At 43.5% G+C, this 27,649-nt stretch overlaps 1 protein-coding gene and 1 long non-coding RNA gene across 2 annotated transcripts; one reads left to right on the top strand and one right to left on the bottom strand.

Annotated features, from left to right (window-relative positions):
* The first annotated feature begins 301 nt into the window (after window positions 1–301).
* On the top strand, window positions 302–27,642 carry LOC115173953 (juxtaposed with another zinc finger protein 1). The gene is made up of 5 exons (XM_029732479.1): window positions 302–570; window positions 22,348–22,420; window positions 25,268–25,464; window positions 26,736–26,905; window positions 27,368–27,642. The coding sequence occupies exons 1-5, from the start codon at window positions 456–458 to the stop codon at window positions 27,542–27,544; spliced, it is 732 nt and encodes a 243-aa protein (XP_029588339.1). The 5' UTR covers window positions 302–455; the 3' UTR covers window positions 27,545–27,642.
* LOC115173955 (uncharacterized) lies at window positions 11,798–12,093 on the bottom strand. Its single transcript, XR_003871705.1, has 3 exons — window positions 12,063–12,093; window positions 11,886–11,936; window positions 11,798–11,822 (listed from the first exon to the last, which is right to left on the bottom strand). It is a non-coding gene; the product is annotated as an uncharacterized LOC115173955 (long non-coding RNA).
* Window positions 27,643–27,649: the final 7 nt, after the last annotated feature.

Below are 27,649 nucleotides of genomic sequence, written 5' to 3'. Positions count from 1 at the left end.
GAAGTCACAAGGAGTTGCTAGAGTGCAATGGGACAAGGAAATCCCTGCCAGCCAAACTCTCCTCTAACCTGGATAATGCTAGGCCAATTGTGTGCTGTCTCCTGGGTCACAGCTGGCTATGACAGCCTGGGTCTGTAGTGATGCAGTGCCTTAGATTGCTGCACCACTCTGGAGGCCCTAAATTGACAGTTTTTAATGGGGATTTTATTATGCTAATTAGGTTTCCGCGGGGGCGCGGACATCGACCTTTTGAAGAAAACACATTGTAGGCGGGCTTTATGACTTTGTGGCTGTGGTAACGACTGACAACCCCCAGCTGCGTCCGCCGCTGCTGTGACTGTCCTGCCTGGCCGCCCGGTGTCTGCTACGCTGCTCCCCGCTCTGCCCTGCTCCTTCCCTGGATCCAAAGCCCGCCTCGGCTACCGAACTCCCAGTGAATGCACTAGTCAGCAACCATGACAGGCATCGCCGCCGCGTCTTTCTTCTCCAACTCCTGCAGGTTCGGGGGTTGTGGGCTCCAGTTCGAGTCTCTGGCCGAGCTCATCGTCCATATCGAGGACAATCACATCGGTGAGTTGGGGAGGGAGAGAGGTAGCATAGTTAGCTAGCTAGCCCAATGCTAGGCTAGAAGAACACGGTTGCATTGCATTCCGCTATGCCTGTCTGCTTGCTACCCTTTCGCTGCAAATGCAGAATAAAAAATTTAGAAAACAAACTTCCCCTCGGATTTAGTGGATGGGTTTAGTTTTGCATTATTATTATGCAACAAGGGCGTAAGTTTAGCAATGTTTTATTAAACTAATAACGTTGTCATAGGTGGCTAGGCTAGCATAGTCTAGCCAGGCAGAGGTTTTGCGTTGGTCGCTGTGTTTACGTTTAGGCCCGTGTTACAATGCAGCGGAGCACCTATCGCTGATTGGGATTTATCTCTCGCCATTGTCACCACAAGTACTCAGCTGTTCTCACCCTGAAAATGCATTAAGATAATACTTCATTGTAAATTATAATTGATTTGACTCAGTTACAACTAGAATAATAAATGCCGCTAGTTTAGTAGTAGACTTGTACCTATGAGGTAGCCTAGGTTTTGTTTGTGTCAGAGTTTATCATATTATATGGTTGTTGTCAGCTGAAATGTGTTGAATTTTGTGCCAGCAAAGTTGTTTCCCCTTTTTCTAGATTGTTTCCAGTCTGCAGTCTCTCAGGTGCTTGATTTGCAAAAATGTAACAATACAATGTTTCAACTTGTTGCAGATTACCACAAAATAGGCGCTCATATCATTTGCTTGGCTTTAGGCGATATGCTACAGTTCACATTTGCAGCAATCATCAATCACATTTAGACTGCACTCATTTTATATAAAAATATAAATGGTTATAAAACATATGCCTATGTATCAGTATCGTACAACGCAATATTTTCACCATAAGCTATTGCGCATAGTTATCATAACTACGAGGCCTTAGAGGTTTAATATGCTACCAAAAACCATTTGTCTGAGTCACTCATCACAAAACAGCTGCGGCAATGAGCCAAATATTAGGTTATCTCGTAAGAATAGGCCTAATCAGATGATCAATGCTGTCTATGCATGAAAGATCGGCATTTGCCCAGCCAGGTCAGACAATAACATGACGATTTACTCCAAAACACAACAGGGTTCTCAGAAGAGGAAGTCAACAAATGTGTCCTTTGGTCTGGTTGTCTCAAAAGCACTGAGGCCCCTAAATCAGACATATTATCTAATCTTGCTCATTAGATTAAAAACAATGAGTCCTTTCATCATGTGAGGTAATAACATTTAGGGCTATGTATATTGCAACATTAATGCCAATGGTATGCTCATACCAGCATGGACACATGGAGGGGGCGGGCAAGGGATGCTCCACTGAGCCGGTCTCCATGGAGACAGGCTGTCACAGAGGGGGATGGGGGCATGCTATTGGCCGAGGGGCAGCACACCTGCTGCCTCTCATACAAAGAAGGCTCCGCCCCAGCCAGCTGTGACCGTGGTGTTGTTTAATTACAGGACAGGGGTGCAGTGGGGGTTTTGGTGGAGGTGTGGCAGAAGACCTATCATCATCATATACCCACTCACATCAGCTGATGAGAGAAAGGGTCAGCTATCTATCTCAGAGAATAGGTTAGTGAAGAGCCTAGCAATATTTTTACCTCTGGTAGGCTTAGAGCAGTGAGCACGCACCCACATACTGTATACAGACACACACACACACACACACACACACACACACACACACACACACACACACACACACACACTTGACTATTCTTGTGGGTACCTAAAATAGATTTCCATGCAAAATCCTATATTCACTAACCCTTAACTGAACCCCATACTCGTAACCTCTAAACCTTATTGTAACCCTAAACCTAACCCCTAATCCTTTAGGCTTGTTTTACTCTCCTTGTGGGGACATTTGGGGACTTCCGGTACCCACGATGATAGTAGATCAAAACACACACACGTTTGGTATTACTATACGTGTGGGAACCTAAAATGTATTTCTATTAAAAATCTAATTTTACCTAAACCTAATTCTAACTTTAAACCTAACCCTAATTCTAACCATAAACCTAACCCCTGAGCATAAAATAGCCTTTGTCCTTGTGGGGACCTGGAAAATGTCCCCACAAGGGAGAATTTTCCTTGTTTTACTCTCCTTATGGGGATTCCTAGTACCCACAAGGATAGAAAACAACCCCCTCCCCACACACACTCACCATCTGGCTCCTGAGGCAGCTGAGCAGAACAGGGGTCACCAGTCTGATCAGTGGGGTCAATGAGTCGACCCTACAGCTGCATCGCTACAATGACTGACACCATTAATAACACATAATCAGATCAATACTCTCATTAGATCTGTCCACCCAGCAAGGAGTGTGTTTTGTTTTGTTTGTCTTTGGTACCTCTTGTGCTCTACCAGTGCAGTATATTCACCATTCAATTGTTACCAAATCAATAATTACAATACAGAAGATGCGTGTTCACCTGCACAGAGAATACACTCATTTCATTACTGATATGCTGGGTTGTCCACCAGGACTCAGACATGTTCAGCTGCAGAAAGTGTGAAGTCCATATTTAGAGATACAGCACTGCCCTCTAGTGTCAGAGAATCTAATAGTATGCTGTTCATCATCGGCTGGAACTCCAGTACCATTGATAGGGTTTATTCGGTGGCATCATGCTAGGATTTGTTGCAGAATTTTGAAAGGAAACTCTGTCATCAATATTAACAGGACCTCCTCTAAAGAAGCCTTGATATCAAAGAGCCTTCCCACCACAGACAAGAAATATACTGAACAAAAATATAAATGCAGCATGCAACAATTTCAATGATTTTACAGAGTTACAGTTTATATAAGGAAATCAGTCAATTTAAATTAATTCATTAGGCCAAAATCTATGGATTTCACATGACTGGGCAGGGGCGTAGCCATAGGCCCACCCACTGGGGAGCCAGGCCCAGCCAATCGGAATGAGTTTTCCCCCTGCAAAAGGGCTTTATTACAGACAGAAATACTCTTCAGTTTCATTAGCTGTCTGGGTGGCTGGTCTCAGACGATCTCGCAGGTGAAGAAGCCGGATGTGAAGGTCCTGGGCTGGCGTAGTTACACGTGGTCTACGGTTGTGAGGCCAGTTGGACGTACTGCCAAATTCACTTAAACGACATTGGAGGCGGCTTATGGTAGAGAAATTAACATTTAATTATCTGGCAACAGCTCTGTTGGACATTCCTGCAGTCTTTGTGTTTGTGTTTCTGAGGTACAGGGTTGTCCTGTATGTAGGTTACATGTATGATCATGTCTTTAAGTTAGATGTGTGTGTGGTCAGAGAAGAGCAATGTAGTGATGTCAGCCTTGGCTAGCTGTGTGCCAGACTGCCAGTGTTCTGTTGTCTTTACCTGAACAAGTACATACCTGCCTCTCACCTGAAACCACCCCTTCCCTGTGCTACCTAGAGATAGAGAGAGGGGAGGAAAGAGGAGTAGAAGAGCGTGAAGGAGAGGGAAACAGAGAGAGAGGGGCAGAGATGCCACACACAGTGCTTCCTAATTTGGTGAATGTTGCTAGTACAACTTGTCTCTGTTACTCATGTATCCTGTTAGCTGTCAAATGTAACCTAGATCTAAGGTTGTTGTGTATGTGAGTCTGCTAATATAATGTAATCATAGAACAGGCACTGTATATCTGTCTGTGACCAGAAGGGGTCAGTGTAGCACTGCTTCTTTTCACTGTTCTGTTAAGCTCTTACTATTGCTTACTGACTACTGTACTGTTACACTCCAAAGTTGGAAGAGCATCGCTATAGTTGAAAATGGCATCCTTTCCTGTGTTATTAGTTTGTCTTAACTCCGTTTTTGGAGTAGGCATATGTGTTTTTTTCTTGTGATTATGTTATGTGTGTAGGATGTGAAAGCAATGATTCCACTACAACATATCTTACTAACCCAGTCATGTCAACCCAGTCATGTCAGATCAGTGATTTAATCCAGGACCTGAAGGGAGGGAGGTGGGAAGGAAGGGTGGAAGGTAGGGTACACTGTATAAGTATTTGAACAGGGTCCATGTTTGTGTTGGTTGTTGATGCCTGTTGTGTTGGTGGCTGTTTCCTCTCTAACCCTCTGAACTCAATGCTGAGGTGTGACATGGAAGGTGTGTGTGTGTGTGTGTGCTCCAAATGACCTGTCTGGGCGTAACGAGGCAATTAGTGTGTCCCAGAATGGAAAATACACCACCGCAACACACGCACACCCTCAGAAGTCGCAGGGCCTGAAAGCCCCAACATGCACTGGGAAGTGTAATTACAGAGGGGTGTACCCTCCCTCTCTTTCCCCACTCTCCTCCTTTTTCTCTCTTCCCTCTCTCTCCATCCGGTGCCTGCTGCTTCAGAAACACATTAAAACACACTCTGGCTTAATTAGCAGTCTGGAAAACAAGACCCGCATTCTTGGCCTGCTGTGACTGACACACACACACACACACACACACACACACACACACACACACACACACACACACACACACACACACTTTTGTATTGCTATCCTTGTGGGGACTAAATAATTGATTCCCATACAAAATACTATTTCCCCTAAATGTAACCTTAACCCTTAACCTAACCCTAAGCCTAACCTTAACCCCAAACTCCTAACCCTAAAACTTTACCTAAACCTAACCGTAACCCCTAACATTAATTCTAACCCGAGGCTAAACCTAAAATAGCATTTTTCCTCGTGGGGACCGGCAAAATGTCCCCACTTGTCCGAATTTTCCTTTTTTTACTATCCTTGTGAGGACTTCTGGTATCCACAAGTATAGATAAACAAAAAAACGCACACACAGGTGGGGCCTTATCTTTGACCGGTAGGAGGCAGTAGTAGACTGTTGGTCAGAAAGGCGATGTTGTGTTGAAGTTAGTAGAGTGCTGTTTGATGGGTAGCTGATTTAATGACAGGAACACTAATTTGGACTATATTTATGACTCTCTTATGCCCCCAATTTACACTCTTATACGCAGGTATACTCCCATGCCACACACTGTCTTATGGAGAGAACTGGACCAGTGTGACACAAGCTCCGTTTTGATTTAGTTTTTTTGTCATTTAGCAGACGCTCTTATCCAGAGCGACTTAAAGTAGTGAATGCATAAATTTTTCATACTTGTCCCCCTTGGGAATCAAACCCACAACCCTGGCGACGCAAGCACCATGCTCTACCAACTGAGCCACACGGGACCACTTCTGTGTGCGCGCGCAAACACAGTGGCGGTATCAGGAGTGTACTTGCTTCCTGTCCTGCTAGGTGAACGGAAGCCATAAAGTTGGGGAACATTTATTGCTCTCCCCCTCTCTGCACCTGGTTTACTTAATTCCCCCCTCCCCCATCCCCAACATGCTAGAGTATGTGGTTAGCTTTGGGGAGCTTGACATTAGGGCTGGGCGATATGGCCTAAAAATCATGTCTCAATTTCTTTATTTTTAATTTTTAACTTATGGGCGATTCACGCTATATATCTAAATGTTTGAAATGTTTTCTCTAAGTGTTGTACAATTTTAAGGTCAAATACACCGAATTTCAAACGGGTAGCAATAATCTAAAGAATTCAGGGCTTGTGACGTTATACCTAGGCTAAATACAAGCCGTCCACAACCATAAGACCCACTAATATGATTTTATCAAAATATTTTAACCTGTTTTTGTTGTAGTCACTGATCTGGCTTTCAAGTCTGTCTATAAAGCAGTAGTGGTGCGTGGGTAAAATCACTTAGGAAGACGAGACACTAAAACAGCCATATTACAACCTATGTTGTGATAATTATGTTTGCTCTATAACCCGTTAGTTCATACGTGACCACGATATACAATAAGGCGGTGACAACAAAAAGACAAGTCACACAGCGGCGGAATAAATTAAACTACACATATATTTGTTTAATCACAAAACCGGAGAGCAAACTCTGTCTGGCGAAAACACACAAAGCAAATATCGCATACAAACAGTTATCACCTGCAGCATGGTCAAGCAAGTTCATGTTTCTTTTTTGACAGTTTACTAAACTAGTGATTTAGAACCACGGAGTTACCGGAAGTCCGCACAAAGACAACAGACACACTGCCTCTGCTATTTCAGCACCATTTCAACTTAAACATTTAAACATCATCAAATCAACAAGGCTTTATATGGCTAGTTTAATACACTGAAAACAAACTTAAAGATACCAAAAACAATTTAGTCCAATCAATGTTGCTAAATGGACGACGCCGGAGAAGCTAGCTGACGTTTTACGTGTTCCTAACCGATTGTGTTTTTATGTTCGTTTTTTGCGTTTTAACTTATTTTTTTTACTTATTTTGTACATATTGTTGCAGCTAACGTCTCTCATGAGCAAAAATAACTGCTGGTCATCAGAACAGCGATTAATCACCACGAACTGGCATAAGTCCGATGAGCCCGACGTGAAGGACATACTGCTTTCCCGGGAACAGGCCCAAATCGCCGTCATTGGCGTGAAGAGACAGAGAAAAAAAGGACGGAGGTCGGGCTGCCTTCTGAGAATTCGCAGGCAATCGAATAAACCCCCCCTGCCTTCCGTTCTTCTAGCTAACGTGCAATAATTGGAAAATAAAATTGACGACCTACAAGGAATATTAAACTACCAACGGGACATTAAAACTGTAATATCTTATGCTTCACGGAGTCGTGGCTGAACGACGACATTGTCAACATACAGCTGGCTGGTTATACGCTGTATCGGCAGGATAGAACAGCGGCGTCTGGTAAGACAAGGGGTGGCAGACTATGCATATATGTAAACAGCTGGTGCACGATATCTAAGGAAGTCTTGAGGTTTTGCTTGCCTGAGGTAGAGTATCTCATGATAAGCTGTAGCCCACACTATCTACCTAGAGTTTTCATCTGTATTTTTCGTAGCTGTCTACATACCACCACAGATCGATTCTGGCACTAAGACCGCACTCAATGAGCTTTATTCCGCCATAAGCAAACAGGAAAATGCTCATCCAGAGGCGGTGCTCCTAGTGGCCGGAGACTTTAATGCAGGGAAACTTAAATCTGTTTTACCAAATTTCTATCAGCATGTTAAATGTGCAACCAGAGTGGGAAAAAAACTCAAGACTACCTTTACTCCACACACAGAGATGCATACAAAGCTCTCCTTCGTCCTCCATTTGGCAAATCTGACCTTAATTTTATCCTCCTGATTCCTGCTTACAAGCAAAAATTTAAGCAGGAAGCACCAGTGACTCGATGAATAGAAAAGTGGCCAGATGAAGCAGATGCTAAGCTACAGGACTGTTTTGCTAGCACAGACTGGAATATGTTCTGGGATTCTTCCAATGGTATTGAGGAGTACACCACATCAGTCATTGGCTTCATCAATAAGTGCATCGATGACGTCGTCCCCACAGTGACCGTACGTACATACCCCAACCAGAAGCCATGGATTACAGGCAACATCCACACTGAGCTAAAGGCTAGGGCTGCCACTTTCAAGGAGCGGGACTCTAACCCGGAAGCTTATAAGAAATCCCGCTATGCCCTCCGATGAACCATCAAACAGGCAAAGTGTCAATACAGGACTAAGATCGAATCGTGCTATACCGGCTCCGACGCTCGTCGGATATGGCAGGGCTTGCAAACCATTAGACTACCAAGGGAAGCACAGCCGAGAGCTGCCCAGTGACACGAGCCTACCAGATGAGCTAAACTACTTCTATGCTCGCTTCGAGGTAAATAACACTGAAACATGCATGAGAGCACCAGCTGTTCCGGATGACTGTGAGATCACGCTCTTCGCAGCTCATGTGAGTAAGACCTTTTAACAGGTCAACATTCACAAGGCTGCAGGGCCAGATGGATTACCAGGATGTGTACTGCGAGCATGTGCTGACCAACCGGCAAGTGTCTTCACTGACATTTTCAACCTCTCCCTGTCTGAGTCTGTAATACCAACATGTTTTAAGCAGACCACCATAGTCCTGCCATCCAGGACCTCTATACCAGGCGGTGTCAGAGGAAGGCCCTAAAAATTGTCATTGACTCCAGCTGCCCTTGTCATAGACTGTTCTCTCTACTACCGCACGGCAAGCGGTACCGGGGTGCCAAGTCTAGGTCCAAGAGGCTTCTAAACAGCTTCTACCCCCAAGCCATAAGACTCCTGAACTTCTAGTGAAATGGCTACTCAGACTATTTGCGTTACGCTGCTGCTACTCTGTAAATATCTATGCATAGTCACTTTAATAAGTCTACCTACATGTTCATATTACCTCAACTTATATTTCCCTCACTAAATTTAAACATCAGCGATCCGAGCAGCTAACCGATGGCTGCAGCTGTACATAGTCCGGCTTAAATTCACACAGGACACTGGATAAGACAGGAGAAATACTCCAGATATAACAGACTGACCCTAGCCCCACGACACAAACTATTGCAGCATAAATACTGGAGGCTGAGACGGGAGGGGTCGGAGACACTGTGGCCTCGTCCAACGATACCCCTGGACAGGGCCAAATAGGCAGGATATAACCCCACCCCTTTGCCAAAGCACAGCCCCCACACCACTAGAGGGATGTCTTCAACCACCAACTTACTATCCTGAGAAAGGGCTGAGTATAGCCCACGAAGATCTCCCCCATGGCACGAACCCGAGGGGGGGCCGCCAATCCGGACAGGAAGACCACGTCAGTGACTCAACCCACTCAAGTGACGCACCCCTCCTAGGGACGGCATGGAAGAGCACCAGTAAGCCAGTGACTCAGCCCCTGTAGTAGGGTTAGAGGCAGAGAGTCCCAGTGGAGTGAGGGAAACCGGCCAGGTAGAGACAGCAAGGGTGGTTTGTTGCTCCAGTGCCTTTCCTTTCACTTTCACACTCCTGGGCCAGACTACACTGAATCATAGGACCTACTGAAGAGATGAGTCTTCAATAAAGACTTAAAAGTAGAGACCGACTCTGCGTCTCTCACATGGATAGGCAGACCATTCCATAAAAATGGAGCTCTATAGGAGAAAGCCCTGCCTCCAGCTGTTTGCTTAGAAATTCTAAGGACAGTAAGGAGGCCTGTGTCTTGTGAATGTAGTGTACGTGTAGGTATGTACGGCAGGACCAAATCGGAAAGATAGGTAGGCGCAAGCCCATGTAATGCTTTGTAGGTTAACAGTAAAACCTTGAAATCAGCCCTAGCCTTAACAGGAAGCCAGTGTAGAGAGGCTTGCACTGGAGTAATATGATCAAATGTTTTTGTTGTAGTCAAGATTCTAGCAGCCGTGTTTAGCACTAACTAAAGTTTATTCAGTCCTTTATCTGGGTAGATGGAAAGTAGAGCATTGCAGTAGTCTAACCTAGAAGTGACAAAAGCATGGATTACATTTTCTACATCATTTTTGGACAGAAAGTTTCTGATTTTTGCAATGTTAAGTAGATGGAAAAAAGCTGTCCTTGAAACAGTCTTGATATGTTCATCAAAAAAGCGATCAGGGTCCAAAATAACGCAAGGGTCCTTCACAGTTTTATATGAGACGACTGTACAAACATCAAGATTAATTGTCAGATTCAACAGTAGATCTTTGTTTCTTGTGACTTAGAACTATCATCTCTGTTTTGTCCGAGTTTAAAAGTAGAACATTTGCCGCCATCCACTTCCTTATGTCTGAAACACAGGCTTCCAGGGAGGGCAATTTTAGGGGTTCACCATGTTTCATTGAAATGTACAGCTGTGTGTCGTCCGCATAGCAGTGAAAGTTAACATTATGTTTCCGAATGAATTCACCAAGAGGTAAAATATATAGTGAAAACAATAGTGGTCCTAAAACGGAGCCTTGAGGGACGCCGAAATTTACAGTTGATTTGTCAGAGGACAAACCATCTACAGAGACAAACTATTATCTCCGACAGATAACATCTAAACCAGGCCAGAACTTGTCCGTGTAGTCCAATTTGGGTTTCCAATCTCTCCAAAAGAATGTGGTGATCGATGGTATCAAAAGCAGCACGAAGGAGAGTAAAGGTGCTTGCTGGGGCAGAGGCGTCGGTTGGATACTGCTTGGGTGTAGGTGCTACATATGCTGATCGTGATGGTTTGTTGCGCTTTCTTACCTTTTTATTGAGTTCCATGTTATGCAGGCCACCATAGGAACTACAAACAAGAGGAGGGCGGGGCTTACATTTACTTCCTGGAATGTCAAGGGTTTAAACAAACCAATTAAGAGAGGCAAGTTCCTAGCCCACTTGAAAGCACTCTCGTCTGATATTATAGTTTTGCAAGAAACCCATCTGAAAAACAATTCTCATTAGCAGACGTAAATGTAGGTGGGTGGGGCATTTGTATCACTCTAACTTCTCTGCCAAAACGAGAGACACAGCGATTCTGGTATGGATAGGAATTCCCTTTCTACATAAAACAACTATTGCGGATAAAGAGGGCCGTTATGTGATCGTAATAGGAGAGATCTTCTGTAACTCTGCTAAATATCTATGGGCCAAACATTGATAACCCCTCTTTTTTCAAAAGAGTCCTTTCCCTGATTCCAGATATCTCCCATACTAACCTGGTCATTGGAGGGGACCTTAACTGTGTGCTAGACCAATATTTGGATAGATCCTCTACCCGGCGTACCCCTACCTCCTATTCAAGGGAATTCTTGAATACCTACATACAAAATTCGAACTTATTTGATATATGGAGGATCTCTAACCCTACGGGTAGGGAATACTCAAATCAAAGTTTATTTGTCACGTGCTCCGAGTACAACAGGTGTAGACCTTACAGTGAAATGCTTACTTACAGGCTCTATCCAATAGTGCAAAAAAGGTATTAGGTGAACAATAGGTCAGTAAAGAAAGAAAACATCAGTAAAAAGACAGGCTATATACAGTAGCGAGGCTATAAAAGTAACAAGGCTATATACAGACACCGGTTAGTCAGGCTGATTGAGGTAGTATGTACATGTAGATATGGTTAAAGTGACTGCATATATGATGAACAGAGAGTAGCAGTAGCGTAAAAGAGGGGTTGGCGGGTGGTGGGTGGGACAAAGTGCAGATAGCCCGGTTAGCCAATGTGCGGGAGCACTGGTTGGTCAGCCCAATTGAGGTAGTATGTACATGAATGTATTGTTAAAGTGACTATGCGTATATGATAAACGGAGAGTAGCAGCAGCGTTAAAAGAGCTGTTGGGGGAGGGCACACAATGCAAATACTCCTTTTACTCTGATGTTCACAATGTTTATACCCGAATTGACTACTTTTTGGTTGATGCTAAACTACTCCCCTATACCTGTAATGTGAGGTATCATGATATTATAATCTCTGACCACAGTCCACTCACCTTCTCCTATACCTGTAATGTTAGGTATCATGATATTATGATCTCTGACCACAGTCCACTCACCTTCTCCTATACCTGTAATGTGAGGTATCATGATATTATGATCTCTGACCACAGTCCACTCACCTTCTCCTATACCTGTAATGTGAGGTATCATGATATTATAATCTCTGACCACAGTCCACTCACCTTCTCCCTGAGATTGGGTGACATCGTACCAAACGAGAGGGTCTGGAGGTTGAATCCTCAGCTCCTCACAGAACCAACATTCTGTGAACATCTTAAAGACCAAATTACATTTTTCTTTGATACCAACGACAACACAGAGACTTGCCTAGCATTACTGTGGGAAACACTGAAGGCTTATTTGAGAGGCTGTATCATCTCCTTTCAGGCTGCCAGGAGTAGGTAAAACAGAGGAAAATTGGTAGAATTGGAGGGACAAATTCACTTACTGGATAGGGAGAATGCTAGTCATCTATCTATGGAGAAACATAAAAAAACTACCTCTTTAAAATTTGAATATAATCAAATTCTCTCAGCTAAAAATTGCTAAATCTTTTCTTTACGCCAAGCAAAAATATTTTGAGTTTGGTGACAAACAACACAAATTACTCGCCAGACAACTTTGAAAAAATGTGAGTGACCAAATGATTCACAAAGTGAAATCTGCATTTCAGGAATTACTCTCTTCTCCCAAAGACATCAATGACAGATTCCATCAGTTTTACGAGACTCTATATACATCTAAAGCGGATCCTAATCCCTTAATTATGCAAAACTTTTTGGAGGACTGTAATCTCCCTGCCCTGAACCAGGAAGATTCCAACTTCCTGAATAAGGAAATATCTCTTGGAGAAATTCGAGAAACAATTAAATCTCTGAAGAGTGGCAAGACCCCGGGCCCAGATGGATACCCTGGTGAATTCTATAAAACATTCAACAACATGCTCTCTCCCTACCTGCACAAAATGTTGGTTCAGGCCAATGAGGATGGAGCTCTCCCACCTACTTTGGATGAGGCGTTCCCTACAGTTATACATAAGAAGGGTAAAAATCCGGAAGAGGTAGGGTCATATATCTCTCCCTAATACAGACCAAAAGATTTGATCAGGCTTAGCACTTTAATTGGAAAATTGGTCCATTCGGACCAGACCGGCTTTATCCCTAACAGAAACTCATTCTTCAATCTCAGGCGCCTCTTCAACATTATGTATGCTCAGAGGTTACCTAATGTGGACCTTGCTGTTATATCTCTTGATGTTGAAAAAGCCTTTGACCAAGTTGAGTGGTCCTATCTATTCAAGGTCCTACAGAAATGTAATATTGAAGATGGGTTCATAAATTGGATCCAGCGTTTATATAGGAACCCCTGTGCGAGAATACTCACTAACCAATCATTGTCGCCCCGATTTAACCTTTATACAGGGACAAGGCAGGGTTGTGCGCTGTCGCGTATGCTGTTTGCTCTAATTATTGAACCTCTCGCTCATGCAGCAATACACGGCTATAATACTAAAGATACTCTAAATAAGATTTCCCTATACGCAGATGACATTATCCTCTATGTAACAGAACCCCAAGCTAGTATTCCAGCTATTCTTGATGTGATTAACTTGTTTGGTACCTTCTCGGGATACAGAATCAATTGGAACAAGGGCGAATTAATGCCCATATGGTTGCAAAACACCTCTTGGTTAGAACATCTTCCAGTTATCTTCCAAAAAATGTACCTACCTAGGAATTGTAGTTACCAAACAATACTCTTCACTATTTAAAGAGAATTTCCCCTCTCTGATGCAAAAACTCAAGGCAAACATACAATTTTGGAGAACTCTCCCAATTTCTCTGCTCAGATGGATTATTAATGCCATTAAAATGGTCTTCCTCCCACAACTACTCTACCTATGCCAGAACATCCCAGTAATCATACCTAAATCCTTTCATAAACAACTGGACTCTATTATCAATCCTTTCATCTGGGATTATAAAACACACAGGATAGGTAAAAAACACCTCTGTAAATCCAAGATGGAAGGAGGATTGTCTCCCACATGTTATATTTTACTACTGGGCCTCTAACCTCCGCGCTGTTATGTTTCTGCTGGATGACGCACTCCCGCCATCCAGCTGGCTTAGTATGGAGCGTGAGGATTCTCTATTGGCGTGGGATTTTGTCGCCTGTCAATCTGGAGATGTCACTTTATAGTAACAACCTAATACATAGCACAGTCCGAATCTGGAAGCAAATTAAAGTCCACTTTGATCTTAGACCAATATCATTCATGCTCTCTGTTTCGAGGAATCCCTCCTTTGCCCCCTCTAACCTTGATAACACCTTTGAGTGATGGGGAGAGCTAGGGATAAATACCATAGGGGATCTATAAATAGAAGGGACCTTTGCCTATTTGAGTTGCTGAGGGAAACTTATAATCTTCCCAGAAGTAACTTTTTCAGATACCTACAAATTAGAGACTATGTTAGAAAATACCTTCCGACATTTGGGAATGCTAAACCTCCCATGTTTGACGGATGCATAAAAATATGCCCCACCTCAGACAAACTGATATCTCGTCTATATGACGCTTTTCAATCTGTTAGCATACCTTCTACTGATGCCATTAAGGCAAAATGGGAGGAAGAACTAGGCACTGACATTTCGGTGGCAGACTGGGAAGATAGCTTGGAGTATATCCACACCTGCTCCATTAACTCCAGACATCGTCTCATACAATTCAAGGTATTACACAGATTACACTATTCCAAAACCAAACTGCATAGGATATTTCCTGGTACATCCCCTATGTGTGATAAATGTCAGGCTGAGCAGGGTACACTACTCCACTGCTTTGCCCTATGCTCTAACCTGTATTGTTATTGGTGTGGAATTTTTAGGATCCTCTCTGAAGTTATGGAGACTTCAATTGACCCAGACCCGCTTCTGATAACGAGTTGCCAATTCCGTATATAATTCTGTTTTATGCTTATTACACATTTATAAAATGGTCTTTGGCTATAATGCTTCTACCGGTACTTGGTACCCCAATGCCGCGACAAACTGAGCATTCATTTTACAGAATCAATGTTCATTGATACTCTCGATTTAGTTGTCTGCTCTGCGCGCAATGTGAGTAGTTGAGACATAACTTTTCTAACGATACCCTTTTTATCTTCTCTATTACAGTAAAATAATGTTTTCATGTGTTTTGGTGTCCATATGACCGATTCTGTTGGACCAAACCTCAAATGCAAATGGTGAGTTTAAACCACTTGTCAGAGAGGAAGATGTGATCTCTCAATTTTGTTGGCATGAGATGCAGGGGGAGGGACTTGGTGTATGTGTAAACCTTAGCGGAAGAGGCGAAGCAACCTCTTTCTAAAATATATTTTGGACCTAGTCTTGTCGCCTGCCTTCCCGCCTTTGGGACAACAACTCCCATTGTTAGGGCGGAGACTTGCATCTCATCATTATATACAGATCTCTGGTGTAAATGGGAATGTGCACAGAGGAGCAAAGAAGACGAGACCAAAAATACACCATGAGAACCAGCAGACATAAACACTCATAAAAACTGAAAAATAACTAAACCTTGATTCTAGCGATACAGGCATTTGGAATATCATGCAAAAACATACATTTGAATTAATCAAATGAATTAGATGTATCGCCCTGCCCTACTTGACATTCTGTTGTATGCTAGCTAGGTCGAAACACTGCATTCTGTTAATTAATAAAGCCCTTTAAAACTCCCGCATTACCTAACATTGTTGTTACTAACATTTAGAAGTACGAGATACCATACCCGGTCACAAGGATGGTGAATTTTTGAAATTCCGTCTGCCACTAAAAGATTTAGGAAAAAACTGCTTTTTGTTCCATAAGTGAGGTGCGAAGAACTATCTTTAGAATACCTTACAGGCAATTCAGAATGTAGATTGAGGACCTCTACTGAGGAATGTAGTTGTTTTGCATGATTGTGTTGTGTAGGGTTAGCACAGTATTTGTATTTTGTTGGTGTATTTCCTATGCTCCTACGCTGCCGTGATTGTGTAATTGTGAAATCCAGGGCTCCCTTGTAAAAGAGACCTTGGTCTCAATTAGGGATGCACGATATATCGGTGAACATATCGGAATCGGCTGGTAGTAGCTAAAAATACCGACATCGGTATCGGCCCGATGTCTAGTTTATGCCGTGCATATATAACGTAGGTACATGACGTAATGACCTAGAAGAAAAAGAAACGCACACCTATTTAGGCGAGGTGCTGGCTAGCAGAGTAGAACACTTGAAAATAAAGGAGAGCTGCACACTCTAGGAGCTCAGATGCAAAAATGTAATATCCAACGTTTGGACAGCCAAGCTGTCTTCATCAGGGTATAATGAAAACACTGCGAGATGACTCGTTTATATAGTGTCAAAAGACACACAGGTGTCTGTAATCATGGTCAAGTGTGGCCTAATATTGGTTAATTCTCAAATATTAAAATGGCATACAAAGTACAGCATACAAATGAATAGCATATGATCATAGATTCATTTTAGACTACACAAGCTTACAAACAATTACAATGGCAAAAGTCACAATCACAAGAATGGCTTCAGATCAAAGTCTACATTGAGACCGAAGGGAGCAAGGGTCTTTAAATGAAAGATCCAGACGGCCTCTCGTTTTAACAATAAATTATCAAGGTCACCCCCTCTCCTAGGGAGGGTGACATGTTTAATGCCAATATAACGCAGAGACGAAATCCAGTGGTTTGCTTCCAAAAAGTGGGCCGCAACTGGGTAAGTCGACTTTTTGCACCTAATGGTGCTACGATGATCTGAGATACGTACTTTTCATTTGCGCTTTTTACCACAAGGACAAGTTATAAGATAAATAACTGCCTTAGTGGAGCACGTAATAACACCTTTGATTGGGATCGAAATAGACGTTCAGGAATATCTTGGGATGGTAAATCAGAGTGTATCAGTTGGTCTCGGAGATTTCTGCCCCGCGAGAATACAACCAAGGGAAGGTCCGAAAACACATTACCGAGACTATCATCGGATTTTAGAATGTGCCAATGTTTGTGATCGATTCCCTTAATTTTGTCAGAACACTTTGAATAGCGGGTAGTTAGTCTTTTTAATGACTCCATGTGAAATTTTGCGGTTCACTTGCAACACAGCATCCCTATCCTAGCCCACAATGTCTGCTGTGTAGATCGAGCAGGCAACAAGTCGAACAGTCAGTTGAAAGAGTAAGACAATTTCAGCGAGACAACTCAATGGTGAAATCCATTAAAGCCAAGACAATGGAATTCATTGCCCTTGACAATCAACCGTTCTCAGTCGTGGGTGATGTTGGCACCGGTAGTGCGCTATTTTTCAGATGTTGCTCTACCGGAGTAACACAGTAATAGCGTCACTGCTATTAGCTTCATGACATACATACTATGGAGTGCCGTTTGGGTCTTTGCGTGTCAAAAAAGATACAGTAGCACTGTCAAAGCTGTACAAAAAAGTCTGCAAACACCAGCCACGAACGATGTGTTTGCAATACAGCGTTGGTAATAAAGCATAATTTGTTCGACCACAACTTCTGGGGTACCTAGCTAGCACCAATACAACCAGCCTGAAAACAATGACCAGTAGAAACTGCAGTCATTTTCATAATTCTTAGCAATGATTTAGGAATCTTTGTGAGTAAGTATTAGCTAGGTTGCCACTTGTTCGCCTATTGAAATTGAACTTCAGTTCATGAAAATCAATAGCTAGCCAGCTACTTAACCCTGTTGCCCAAAGCTAACGTTATAAGCAGCCATCTGGCTAGTGAGGCTCGACCGGACTGGGTTATGTGTTGTGAAGCTAACCACAATAAGGATTAGGCACAATAGTGGAATTTGCGGTTTGCCTTCAAAATAAAAGTATGTAATTGACAGTGATGCAAATGAATACAAATAGTAGAATTATGCCATACCTTTATTTTGAAGGCTAACCGCAAATTCCACTATTGTGGCTAATCCTTATTGGGGCTAGCTTCACATAGATGGGTCCGACCACCATTAATCAAATAAGAACTGTCTTATAAGTTAGGGTTATTTTAGATGATGACATCTAGATATATAGTTAGCTGGCTAACTATAGCTACTGAAACAGATTTGTTGTTTTTGCTATGTTTTTGGTGAAGAACATTGTTTGCATCCATGAGATAGCTAGCTTTTTTTAAATGACCAGCACTGTAGGTGTGCGAGACAACTTTACCAGCATCATAGCATACGTATCGTTGTGACATGAAATACGATTGATAGTGTAATCAATGTGTAATAACTACTTTTTTTTTAATGAATGCGTTAAATTATGTGACGTGCAGTCATATTCAGATCCTGATTGGTCAACAAGCTTATTTGACACGTCAAATAGTGTTATTTGACGTGTATCTTTTTTGACACGCAAAGACCCAAACGGCGTTCCATAGAAATCCTGGTTGAGAATGAAATGACTGAAGACATTATCGACGAAACAGCACAGCAAGTAAGTGAAAGAAAAAGGTTTTGATGATGTTTTACTGGTAATGGAGAAATACGTAAATGCCAACAAAATATATATATTTGTGTGTGTGTGTGTCCTTTATTTAACTAGGCAAGTCAGTTTGCCTAGTTAAATAACATCGGGCTGATGCCGATGTTGGCATTTTTAGCTAATATCAGCCGATTACGATATTTTCACTGATATATCGTGCATCCTTAGAGGCTGCTTTGAAGAATCTCAGTACATTTTGATTTGTTAATATTTTAATTTGTTAAACATTTTCTTGCTTACTACATGATTCCATATGTGTTATTTCATAGTTTTGATGTCTTCACTATTATTCTGCAATATAGAAAATAGTCAAAATGAAGAAAAACCCTGTAGGTGTGTCCAAACTTTTGACTGGTACTGTACGTCTTTTGTTCTAGCAATATAAGGAATGGCCTCCTACTGTGATAAGTACATATCGTCAGTCTCGGTGTGTTTTTATGCTTTACTCTCGCTCTCTTCACCCACCTATGCCCTCTCTCTCTCTCCTCTCTCTCTGTTTCTCTCTCTCGCTCTCATAGAATGTATGTATGCTAAGTTAAGTGTTCTGGTTTCTGGATCTCAGCAGCAGGTAGAATGATTAAAGCACAGCAGTAAAAACCTGCTTAAGACCACCTCAGTGGACCACCTCAGACGTGTGTGTGAGAGATTCAGAAAGAGAGAGGGAGCGAGAGAGACTGCTGCTTTTTGTGTGTGTGTTTGTCAGGTTGTATGGGTGTTTGCTGGTCTCCTTGGTGTGCTCCTGCACTGTGGGAAGTCTTCATTCTTTCTTAATTATGAGGTGTGAATGTCTGAAGCCAAAGTACTTCCAAGACCAAACACACACACACACACACACACACACACACACACACACACACACACACACACACACACACACACACACACACACACACAGAGGGAGACTGTTAAAAATGGCACAGAGATAATCTAGCTCTGGTCATCTGTGAACCATTATACACACACGTTGTCTCCACTCTCACACATGTATTGAGGCTCATACCAATGCTGAACTGATACTCAGAAACACAATATATTCTAAAAGCTAAACATATTTAATAGTGTGTACACTTAAGCACAGTGTGGTTGACTCATGAATAGTGCACATCAGATGAAATGCGTGTAAACTCAATTATAAACTCGACGCAAGTACGCAGGATCACCATTTTGCTTAGCTAATTGTGTTCTTGTGTTGCATAGGTACGTAAGGTAGGTTTTATGAATTAGGCTGTACACATTCACAACAATCCATTGCATATGTATTCGGCTATTGACTGTATTTACCTTCAGTGTAGTGGGCTTTCACCCTGTTGACCACATGGTGGTAGTGTGGACTTGTGGCTTAGCACACATTCATCACATTGCACACACTCTCTCACACACATGCACACACTCACACACACTCATGCTCACAGGCTCAGTTTTTTAAGTTTGGGCTGGTGGCCCGAGGCAGTGGAAGCTCCCTGCTGCAGTGTTACTGAGGTGTGTGTGTGTGTGTGTGTGTGTGTGTGTGTGTGTGTGTGTGTGTGTGTGTGTGTGTGTGTGTGTGTGATATTTCTAGTATATCCATCATAATCTCCAACTCCTTCCATCCCCTGTACATAACCCTCTCTGTACCATGGTGCCATGTACAGTGTTCTTGGTTACATAACCCTCTCTGTACCATGGTACCATGTACAGTGTTCTTGGTTACATAACCCTCTCTGTACCATGTACAGTGTTCTTGGTTACATAACCCTCTCTGTACCATGGTACCATGTACAGTGTTCTTGGTTACATAACCCTCTCTGTACCATGGTGCCATGTACAGTGTTCTTGGTTACATAACCCTCTCTGTACCATGGTGCCATGTACAGTGTTCTTGGTTACATAACCCTCTCTGTACCATGGTACTATGTACAGTGTTCTTGGTTACATAACCCTCTCTGTACCATGGTACCATGTACAGTGTTCTTGGTTACATAACCCTCTCTGTACCATGGTACCATGTACAGTGTTCTTGGTTACATAACCCTCTCTGTACCATGTACAGTATTCTTGGTTACATAACCCTCTCTGTACCATGTACAGTGTTCTTGGTTACATAACCCTCTCTGTACCATGGTACTATGTACAGTGTTCTTGGTTACATAACCCTCTCTGTACCATGTACAGTGTTCTTGGTTACATAACCCTCTCTGTACCACGTACAGTGTTCTTGGTTACATAACCCTCTCTGTACCATGTACAGTGTTCTTGGTTACATAACCCTCTCTGTACCATGTACAGTGTTCTTGGTTACATAACCCTCTCTGTACCATGGTACTATGTACAGTGTTCTTGGTTACATAACCCTCTCTGTACCATGTACAGTGTTCTTGGTTACATAACCCTCTCTGTACCATGTACAGTGTTCTTGGTTACATAACCCTCTCTGTACCATGGTACTATGTACAGTGTTCTTGGTTACATAACCCTCTCTGTACCATGGTGCCATGTACAGTGTTCTTGGTTACATGTACAGTGTTCTTGGTTACATAACCCTCTCTGTACCATGGTGCCATGTACAGTGTTCTTGGTTACATGTACAGTGTTCTTGGTTACATAACCCTCTCTGTACCATGGTACTATGTACAGCGTTCTTGGTTACATAACCCTCTCTGTACCATGTACAGTGTTCTTGGTTACATAACCCTCTCTGTACCATGTACAGTGTTCTTGGTTACATAACCCTCTCTGTACCATGTACAGTGTTCTTGGTTACATAACCCTCTCTGTACCATGTACAGTGTTCTTGGTTACATAACCCTCTCTGTACCGTGTACAGTGTTCTTGGTTACATAACCCTCTCTGTACCATGGTACTATGTACAGTGTTCTTGGGTACATAACCCTCTCTGTACCATGGTGCCATGTAATCAACCATCTGCTACAATTGACAGGACAAGGACTATGAGCCTTTCTTTACTAATAATATCCGTATATATCCAACCGCCCTCCACACACACAAACATACACAGAGAGAGGACAGACATACACCCATTTCACCTTACTGCACACTGATTTCCTCCATAAATCATGCTTACCCCGAAACCTCCATATACAAGCACTTTTCGTAAAACTGGTGTACTGTACTGGATGTTTGCTATCAGTTTGTCTCCCCTTGTGCTTCTCATGTACTCTGCTGATAAATTCTGAGTCTTGAAATCTTTCAGTATGTATGTCCTAATTTAAGTTGAATCAATCTATTTTACACTAACTACCCCTTTTCTATCTCTCGCTCCTTTCTCTATCTCTCTCTCTCTCTCCCTCTCTCTCTCTCGCCTCTCTCGCCTCTCTCTCTCTCTCAAACTCAGCTCTCTCTCTCAATCCTCGGCGCTCTCTCTCTCATCACTCGCCCTCGCTTCCTCTCTCTCTCCTCGGCTCTCTCTCGCTCGCCTCTCTCTCTCTCGCTCTCTCTCTCCGCCTTCTCTCGCCTCGCTCTCTCTCTCATATCCTCGCGCTCTCTCTCTCGCCTCTCTCTCTCTCGCCTCTCTCTCTCTCGCCTCTCTCCCTCTCTCTCGCCCCTCTCCCTCCCTCGCCTTCTCTCTCTCTCTCTCGCCCCTCTTTCCCTCCTCTCTCTCTCTCTCTCTCTCTCTCTCTCGCCTCTCTCGCCTCTCTCTCTCTCTCTCTCGCCTCTCTCTCTCTCACTCGCCCCTCTTTCCCTCCCCCTCTCTCTCTCTCTCTCGCCTCTCTCTCTCTCTTCTCTCTCTCGCCTCTCTCTCTCTCCTCTCGCCTCTCTCTCTCTCCTCTCTCTCTCTCTCTCTCTCTCCTCCTCTCTCTCTCTCTCTCGCCTCTCTCCCTCTCTCCCTCTCTCTCGCCCCTCTCCCTCCCTCGCCCTTCTCTCTCTCTCTCTCACCCCTCTTTCTCTCCCGCTCATCCTCTCTCTTTCAGACACAGATCCTCGTGTCCTGGAGAAACAGGAGCAACAACAGCCCACCTACCTGGCCCTGAGCTACATCAACAGGTAACATACATACCACAGGAGGTTGGTGGCACCTTATTGGGGAGGACAGGCTCGTGGTAATGGCTGGAGCATGGTTTCCATGTGTTTGATGCCATTCCATCTGCGCTGTTACAGCCATTATTATGAGCCGTCCTCCCCTCAGCAGCCTCCACTGATACACACATAAATGCCACGCACACACATTCACTCTATAGAGGGCAGTGTTCCTCTACTGATGGAGCATTGAGACAAAGATTAGCATACAGGACAGTTCCTACCTTCACTTCTACCACATCCTTGGTTTTCTTCAGGCTTTTAAACACCAATATGGTTTGGAGAAACATGCTTCTGTCAAGCAGAACATCGGATACGACTTCTTCTAAGACAGTTACATCTCTATTAGTTCCTGCCAAGGCAGCAGCTACTCTTCATGGGGTTTATTATGGATCTCCATTAGTTCCTGCCAAGGCAGCAGCTACTCTTCCTGGGGTTGATTAAGGATCTCCATTAGTTCCTGCCAAGGCAGCAGCTACTCTTCCTGGGGTTGGTTAAGGATCTCTATTAGTTCCTGCCAAGGCAGCAGCTACACTTCCTGGGGTTGATTAAGGATCTCCATTAGTTCCTGCCAAGGCAGCAGCTACTCTTCCTGGGGTTTATTATGGATCTCCATTAGTTCCTGCCAAGGCAGCAGCTACTCTTCATGGGGTCCAGCAACATTAAGACAGTTACATCCAATTTAAAATATTACAGTTGAAGTCGGAAGTTTACATGCACCTTAGCCAAATACATTTAAACTCAGTTTTTCACAATTCCTGACATTTAATCCTAGTAAAAATTCCCTGTCTTAGGTCAGTCAGGATCACCACTTTAGTTTAATAATGTGAAATGTCAGAATAATAGTAGAGAGAATTATTTATTTCCGCTTTTATTTCTTTCATCACATTCCCAGTGGGTCAGAAGTTTACATACACTCAATTAGTATTTGGTAGTGTTGCCTTTAAATTGTTCAACTTGGGTCAAACGTTTCGGGTAGCCTTCCACAAGCTTCCCACAATAAGTTGGGTGCATTTTGGCCCATTCCTCCTGACAGAGCTGGTGTAACTGAGTGAGGTTTGTAGGCCTCCTTGCTCGCACACATTTTTTCAGTTCTGCCCACAAATTTTCTATAGGATTGAGGTCAAGGCTTTGTGATGGCCACTCCAATACCTTGACTTTGTTGTCCTTAAGCCATTTTGCCACAACTTTGGAAATATGCTTGGGGTCATTGTCCATTTGGAAGACCCATTTGCGACCAAGCTTTAACTTCCTGACTGATGTCTTGAGATGTTGCTTCAATATATCCACATAATTTTCCTACTTCATGATGCCATCTATTTTGTGAAGTGCACCAGTCCCTCCGGCAGCAAAGCACCCCCACAACATGATGCTGCCACCGTGCGTCACGGTTGGGATGGTGTTCTTCGACTTGCAAGCCTCCCCCTTTTTCCTCCAAACATAACATTGGTCATTATGGCCAAACAGTTATTTTTTTGTTTCATCAGACCAGAGGACATTTCTCCAAAAAGTATGATCTTTGTCCCCATGTGCAGTTGCAAACCGTAGTCTGGCTTTTTTATGGTGGTTTTGGAGCAGTGGCTTCTTCCTTACTGAGCGGCCTTCCAGGTTATGTCGATATAGGACTCGTTTTACTGTGGATATAGATACTTTTGTATCTGTTTCCTCCAGCATCTTCACAAGGTCCTTGGCTGTTGTTCTGGGATTGATTTGCACTTTTCGCACCAAAGTACGTTCATCTCTACGAGACAGAACGCGTCTCCTTCCTGAGCGGTATAACGGCTGCATGGTCCCATGGTGTTTATACTTGCGTACTATTGTTTGTACAGATGAACGTGGTACCTTCAGGCATTTGGAAGTTGCTCCCAAGGATGAACCAGGCTTGTGGAGGTCTACAATTATTTTTCTGAGGTCTTGGCTGATTTCTTTTGTTTTTGCCATGATGTCAAGCAAAGAGGCACTGAGTTTGAAGGCAGGCCTTGAAATATATCCACAGGTACACCTCCAATTGACTCAAATGATGTCAATTAGCCTATCAGAAGCTTCTAAAGCCATGACATAATTTTCTGGAATTTTCCAAGCTGTTATAAAGCACAGTCAACTTAGTGTATGTAAACTTCTGACCCACTGGAATTGTGATACAGTGAAATAATCTGTCTGTAAACAATTGTTGGAAAAATTACTTGTCATGCACAAAGTAGATGTCCTAACTGACTTGCCAAAACTATAGTTTGTTAACAAGAAATTTGTGGAGTGGTTGAAAAACGAGTTTAAATGACTAACCTATGTGTATGTAAACTTCCGACTAGTGAAGACAAAAATAGTGAAGACATCACAACTATGAAATAACACATGTGGAATCAGTTAAGAACAAATTCTTAATTGAACTCCGGTCTCCCGCGTGCCTGCAATATGAAAGACTATCAAATGCTTCTCAAAGATGCCCTCTGGTGGTCAAACTAGCAATAGAAAAAATGGCTGACAAATAGATAACGTGCCACAGAATGCTGCAGCAGCCCGCAAGGGATGTCGCAGTATGACGCAACTTTTATAGGAGGAATTACTGTACATATGTTAACTTAGGCAATTTTTAGCACTTTTCTGGGATGCTTGATTGTTTTCATTGCTTTACTGGGAAGCTTAGCAGAAGTAGACATGCTCATGCTATTTATGTTAGTGCAGGGTGAGCTGCACATAGTAGACTTCCTACTAGGGCGAGGGAGGGAGCGAGAGGAGGGAGAAGAGGGGGAGATACTACTTTATTATCATTAAGTAATCTTTATTTATAGGTGTAACGTGTTAATGTGTGTCCAGGTTCATGACGGATGCGGCGCGTCGGGAGCAGGAGACCTTGAAGAAGCGGGCCACGCCCAAACTTTCCCTGTCAATCACAGGGGGTGTGTCTCGAAACAGCGTGGCCACGCCTCCACGCCACAGCAACGGCAACCTGACTCCTCCCGTGACTCCACCCATCACACCCTCCTCCTCCTTCCGTAGCAGCACACCCACAGGTAAGAGAAAGTGGACACTTATGATTAGGGCCTGGACAATACCAGTATCGCGATAATCGCTAGTATCGTGGCAAGGAAACAAAACACGAATTGGATGTAATTATTTTTAATTTTTTTTAAACAGCCCTAATGTTGGAAACAAACATCATGATGTTGTCATCCAGAGTCACATGTATTTATTTTCCAAACAATAGCACACAATATTTTACATACAGACAGTTTTTAAAGGACCAAAGAATTGGGTCTGCTTCGGGGTATTGTGACACTGGTATTGTCTCGGCCCTACTGAAGATGTGTGGTTCTGTGTGACACACTGTGTAAAACATGGTGATCGCAACTCCAGGGTTGTGAGTTTGCTTATCGCTGGGTTCACCCATCAGGAAATGTATGCACCCACTACTGTAAGTCTCTTTGGATAAAAGTGTCTTCTAAATGGCTTTACCTCTAGTGTTCTAGACTGAGGGTCAATGGAACATTCCTATTGGGAGTGTTCTAGACTGAGGGTCAATGGAACATTCCTATTGGGAGTGTTCTAGACTGAGGGTCAATGGAACATTCCTATTGGGAGTGTTCTAGACTACAGGCCAGTGCAACATGTGTTCAGTAGAGGGAGAGAGTGTTCCTGCAGTGTGCAGTGAACCCAGTCAACACTGGTAATTACACGCCAGCTATCGCACTGTGTGTGTGTGTGTGTGTGTGTGTGTGTGTGTGTGTGTGTGTGTGTGTGTGTGTGTGTGTGTGTGTGTGTGTGTGTGTGTGTGTGTGTGTGTGTGTTTCAGAGCCCAAAAGCAGATGTGCAATTCCTGCCCAAATGTTTCCAATCGCAGCATTAGGTCTGCGCTTACACAACTGCGCACACACACGCACCCACCCACACACACCCTTGTTGAAATCCTTTTAACATGTGCCAGGGTGCCATCCACTTCCTCCTGCTGAGGTGAAGTGTTTCCTGTGTAATGGTGGGGGTACAGTGTGGGATGGGTTGTAATAGTCAGTGTGAGAGTGGAAAAAGTTGTGCACTTTTTCCAGGCAAAGCAACGAGGATACCTCCCACTTGATGATCTCTTTCAGGGAGCCAATCCCCTCCCCCTGGGTTCCCCTGAGTCACACACACATCCACCAAACCCTCTGTCCTAGTTCCATCAAATTCCCCTCTCTCTCTCTGCTCCATGCCCCTCTCCTTGAGACAATAGACAGATGTAACTGTCTGTGTTTCCCCTATAGTTATGTTCTCTCCGTCTCCTTACTCTCTCTGTGTGTTCCCCCTCCAGGCAGTGAGTATGATGATGAGGAGGTGGACTATGAGGAGTCAGACAGTGATGAGTCCTGGACCACAGAGAGTGCCATCAGCTCAGAGTCTATCCTCAGCTCCATGTGTATGAATGGAGGAGAGGAGAAACCCTTCGCCTGCCCTGTGCCTGGCTGCAAGAAGAGATACAAGGTGCAGTACACACTCAGCCCCAGCTCACTTCACTGTATTTGGTCCCTAGCTCTATTCTTCTGCTATACTCTAGTCCTCTATATATCAGTTCAGTATAGCCTATGATCTGAGTACTGGAGGTTTTCACTTCAATACAGGATCTTCCTCTAGCAATGTCAACGTTTGTAATGTTGTTCCTGGATGTTGCTTTTCAGGATCCTCACTGAGAAAATGTAAAGGGAAATTATTATTTTTATTCCTTTTGTATTTTTTTTTTATTAGATGAGATAGTAAGACTGACAGGAGAGGTGGGAGGAGAGGTGGGAGGAGAGGTGGGAGGAGAGGGTGTGTTAGAACAGCAGTCATTTGGATTTAAACCCACACTTGCACAGGTATTCTGGAGGCAGCGTCTTAGACCGCTTGACCAGCCCAGGCCAGGGTCCTCCTGTTGTCCTCCTGATAATGTCTCTCCCCGTCATTCAGAATGTGAACGGTATTAAATACCATGCCAAGAACGGCCACCGGACCCAGATCCGTGTGCGGAAGCCCTTCAAGTGCCGCTGTGGGAAGAGCTACAAGACGTCCCAGGGCCTGAGACACCACACCATCAACTTCCACCCGCCCGTCTCCGCCGACATCATCCGCAAGATGCAGGGCTAGAGACGATCGTCGTGACAACCCCTGGTCACCCCCCACCATGTATACACCCCCAAACGTTACCCTATTCCTCACCAGCACTACCCACCCAACCCAAACCCATATCCC

Source organism: Salmo trutta, chromosome 34 (genome assembly GCF_901001165.1).
Source record: "Salmo trutta chromosome 34, fSalTru1.1, whole genome shotgun sequence".
Lineage (NCBI taxonomy): Eukaryota > Metazoa > Chordata > Actinopteri > Salmoniformes > Salmonidae > Salmo > Salmo trutta.
The sequence above is the reverse complement of the archived record's forward strand: the minus strand, read 5'-3'. Positions and strand labels throughout refer to the sequence as shown.

Coding starts and splice junctions, on each gene's coding strand:
- LOC115173953 (XM_029732479.1), top strand. CDS start 456: ATGACAGGCATCGCCGCCGCGTCTTTCTTCTCCAACTCCTGCAGGTTC. Junction 571..22,347: donor TATCGAGGACAATCACATCG/GTGAGTTGGGGA, acceptor TCTCTCTTTCAG/ACACAGATCCTCGTGTCCTG. Junction 25,465..26,735: donor CCGTAGCAGCACACCCACAG/GTAAGAGAAAGT, acceptor TTCCCCCTCCAG/GCAGTGAGTATGATGATGAG.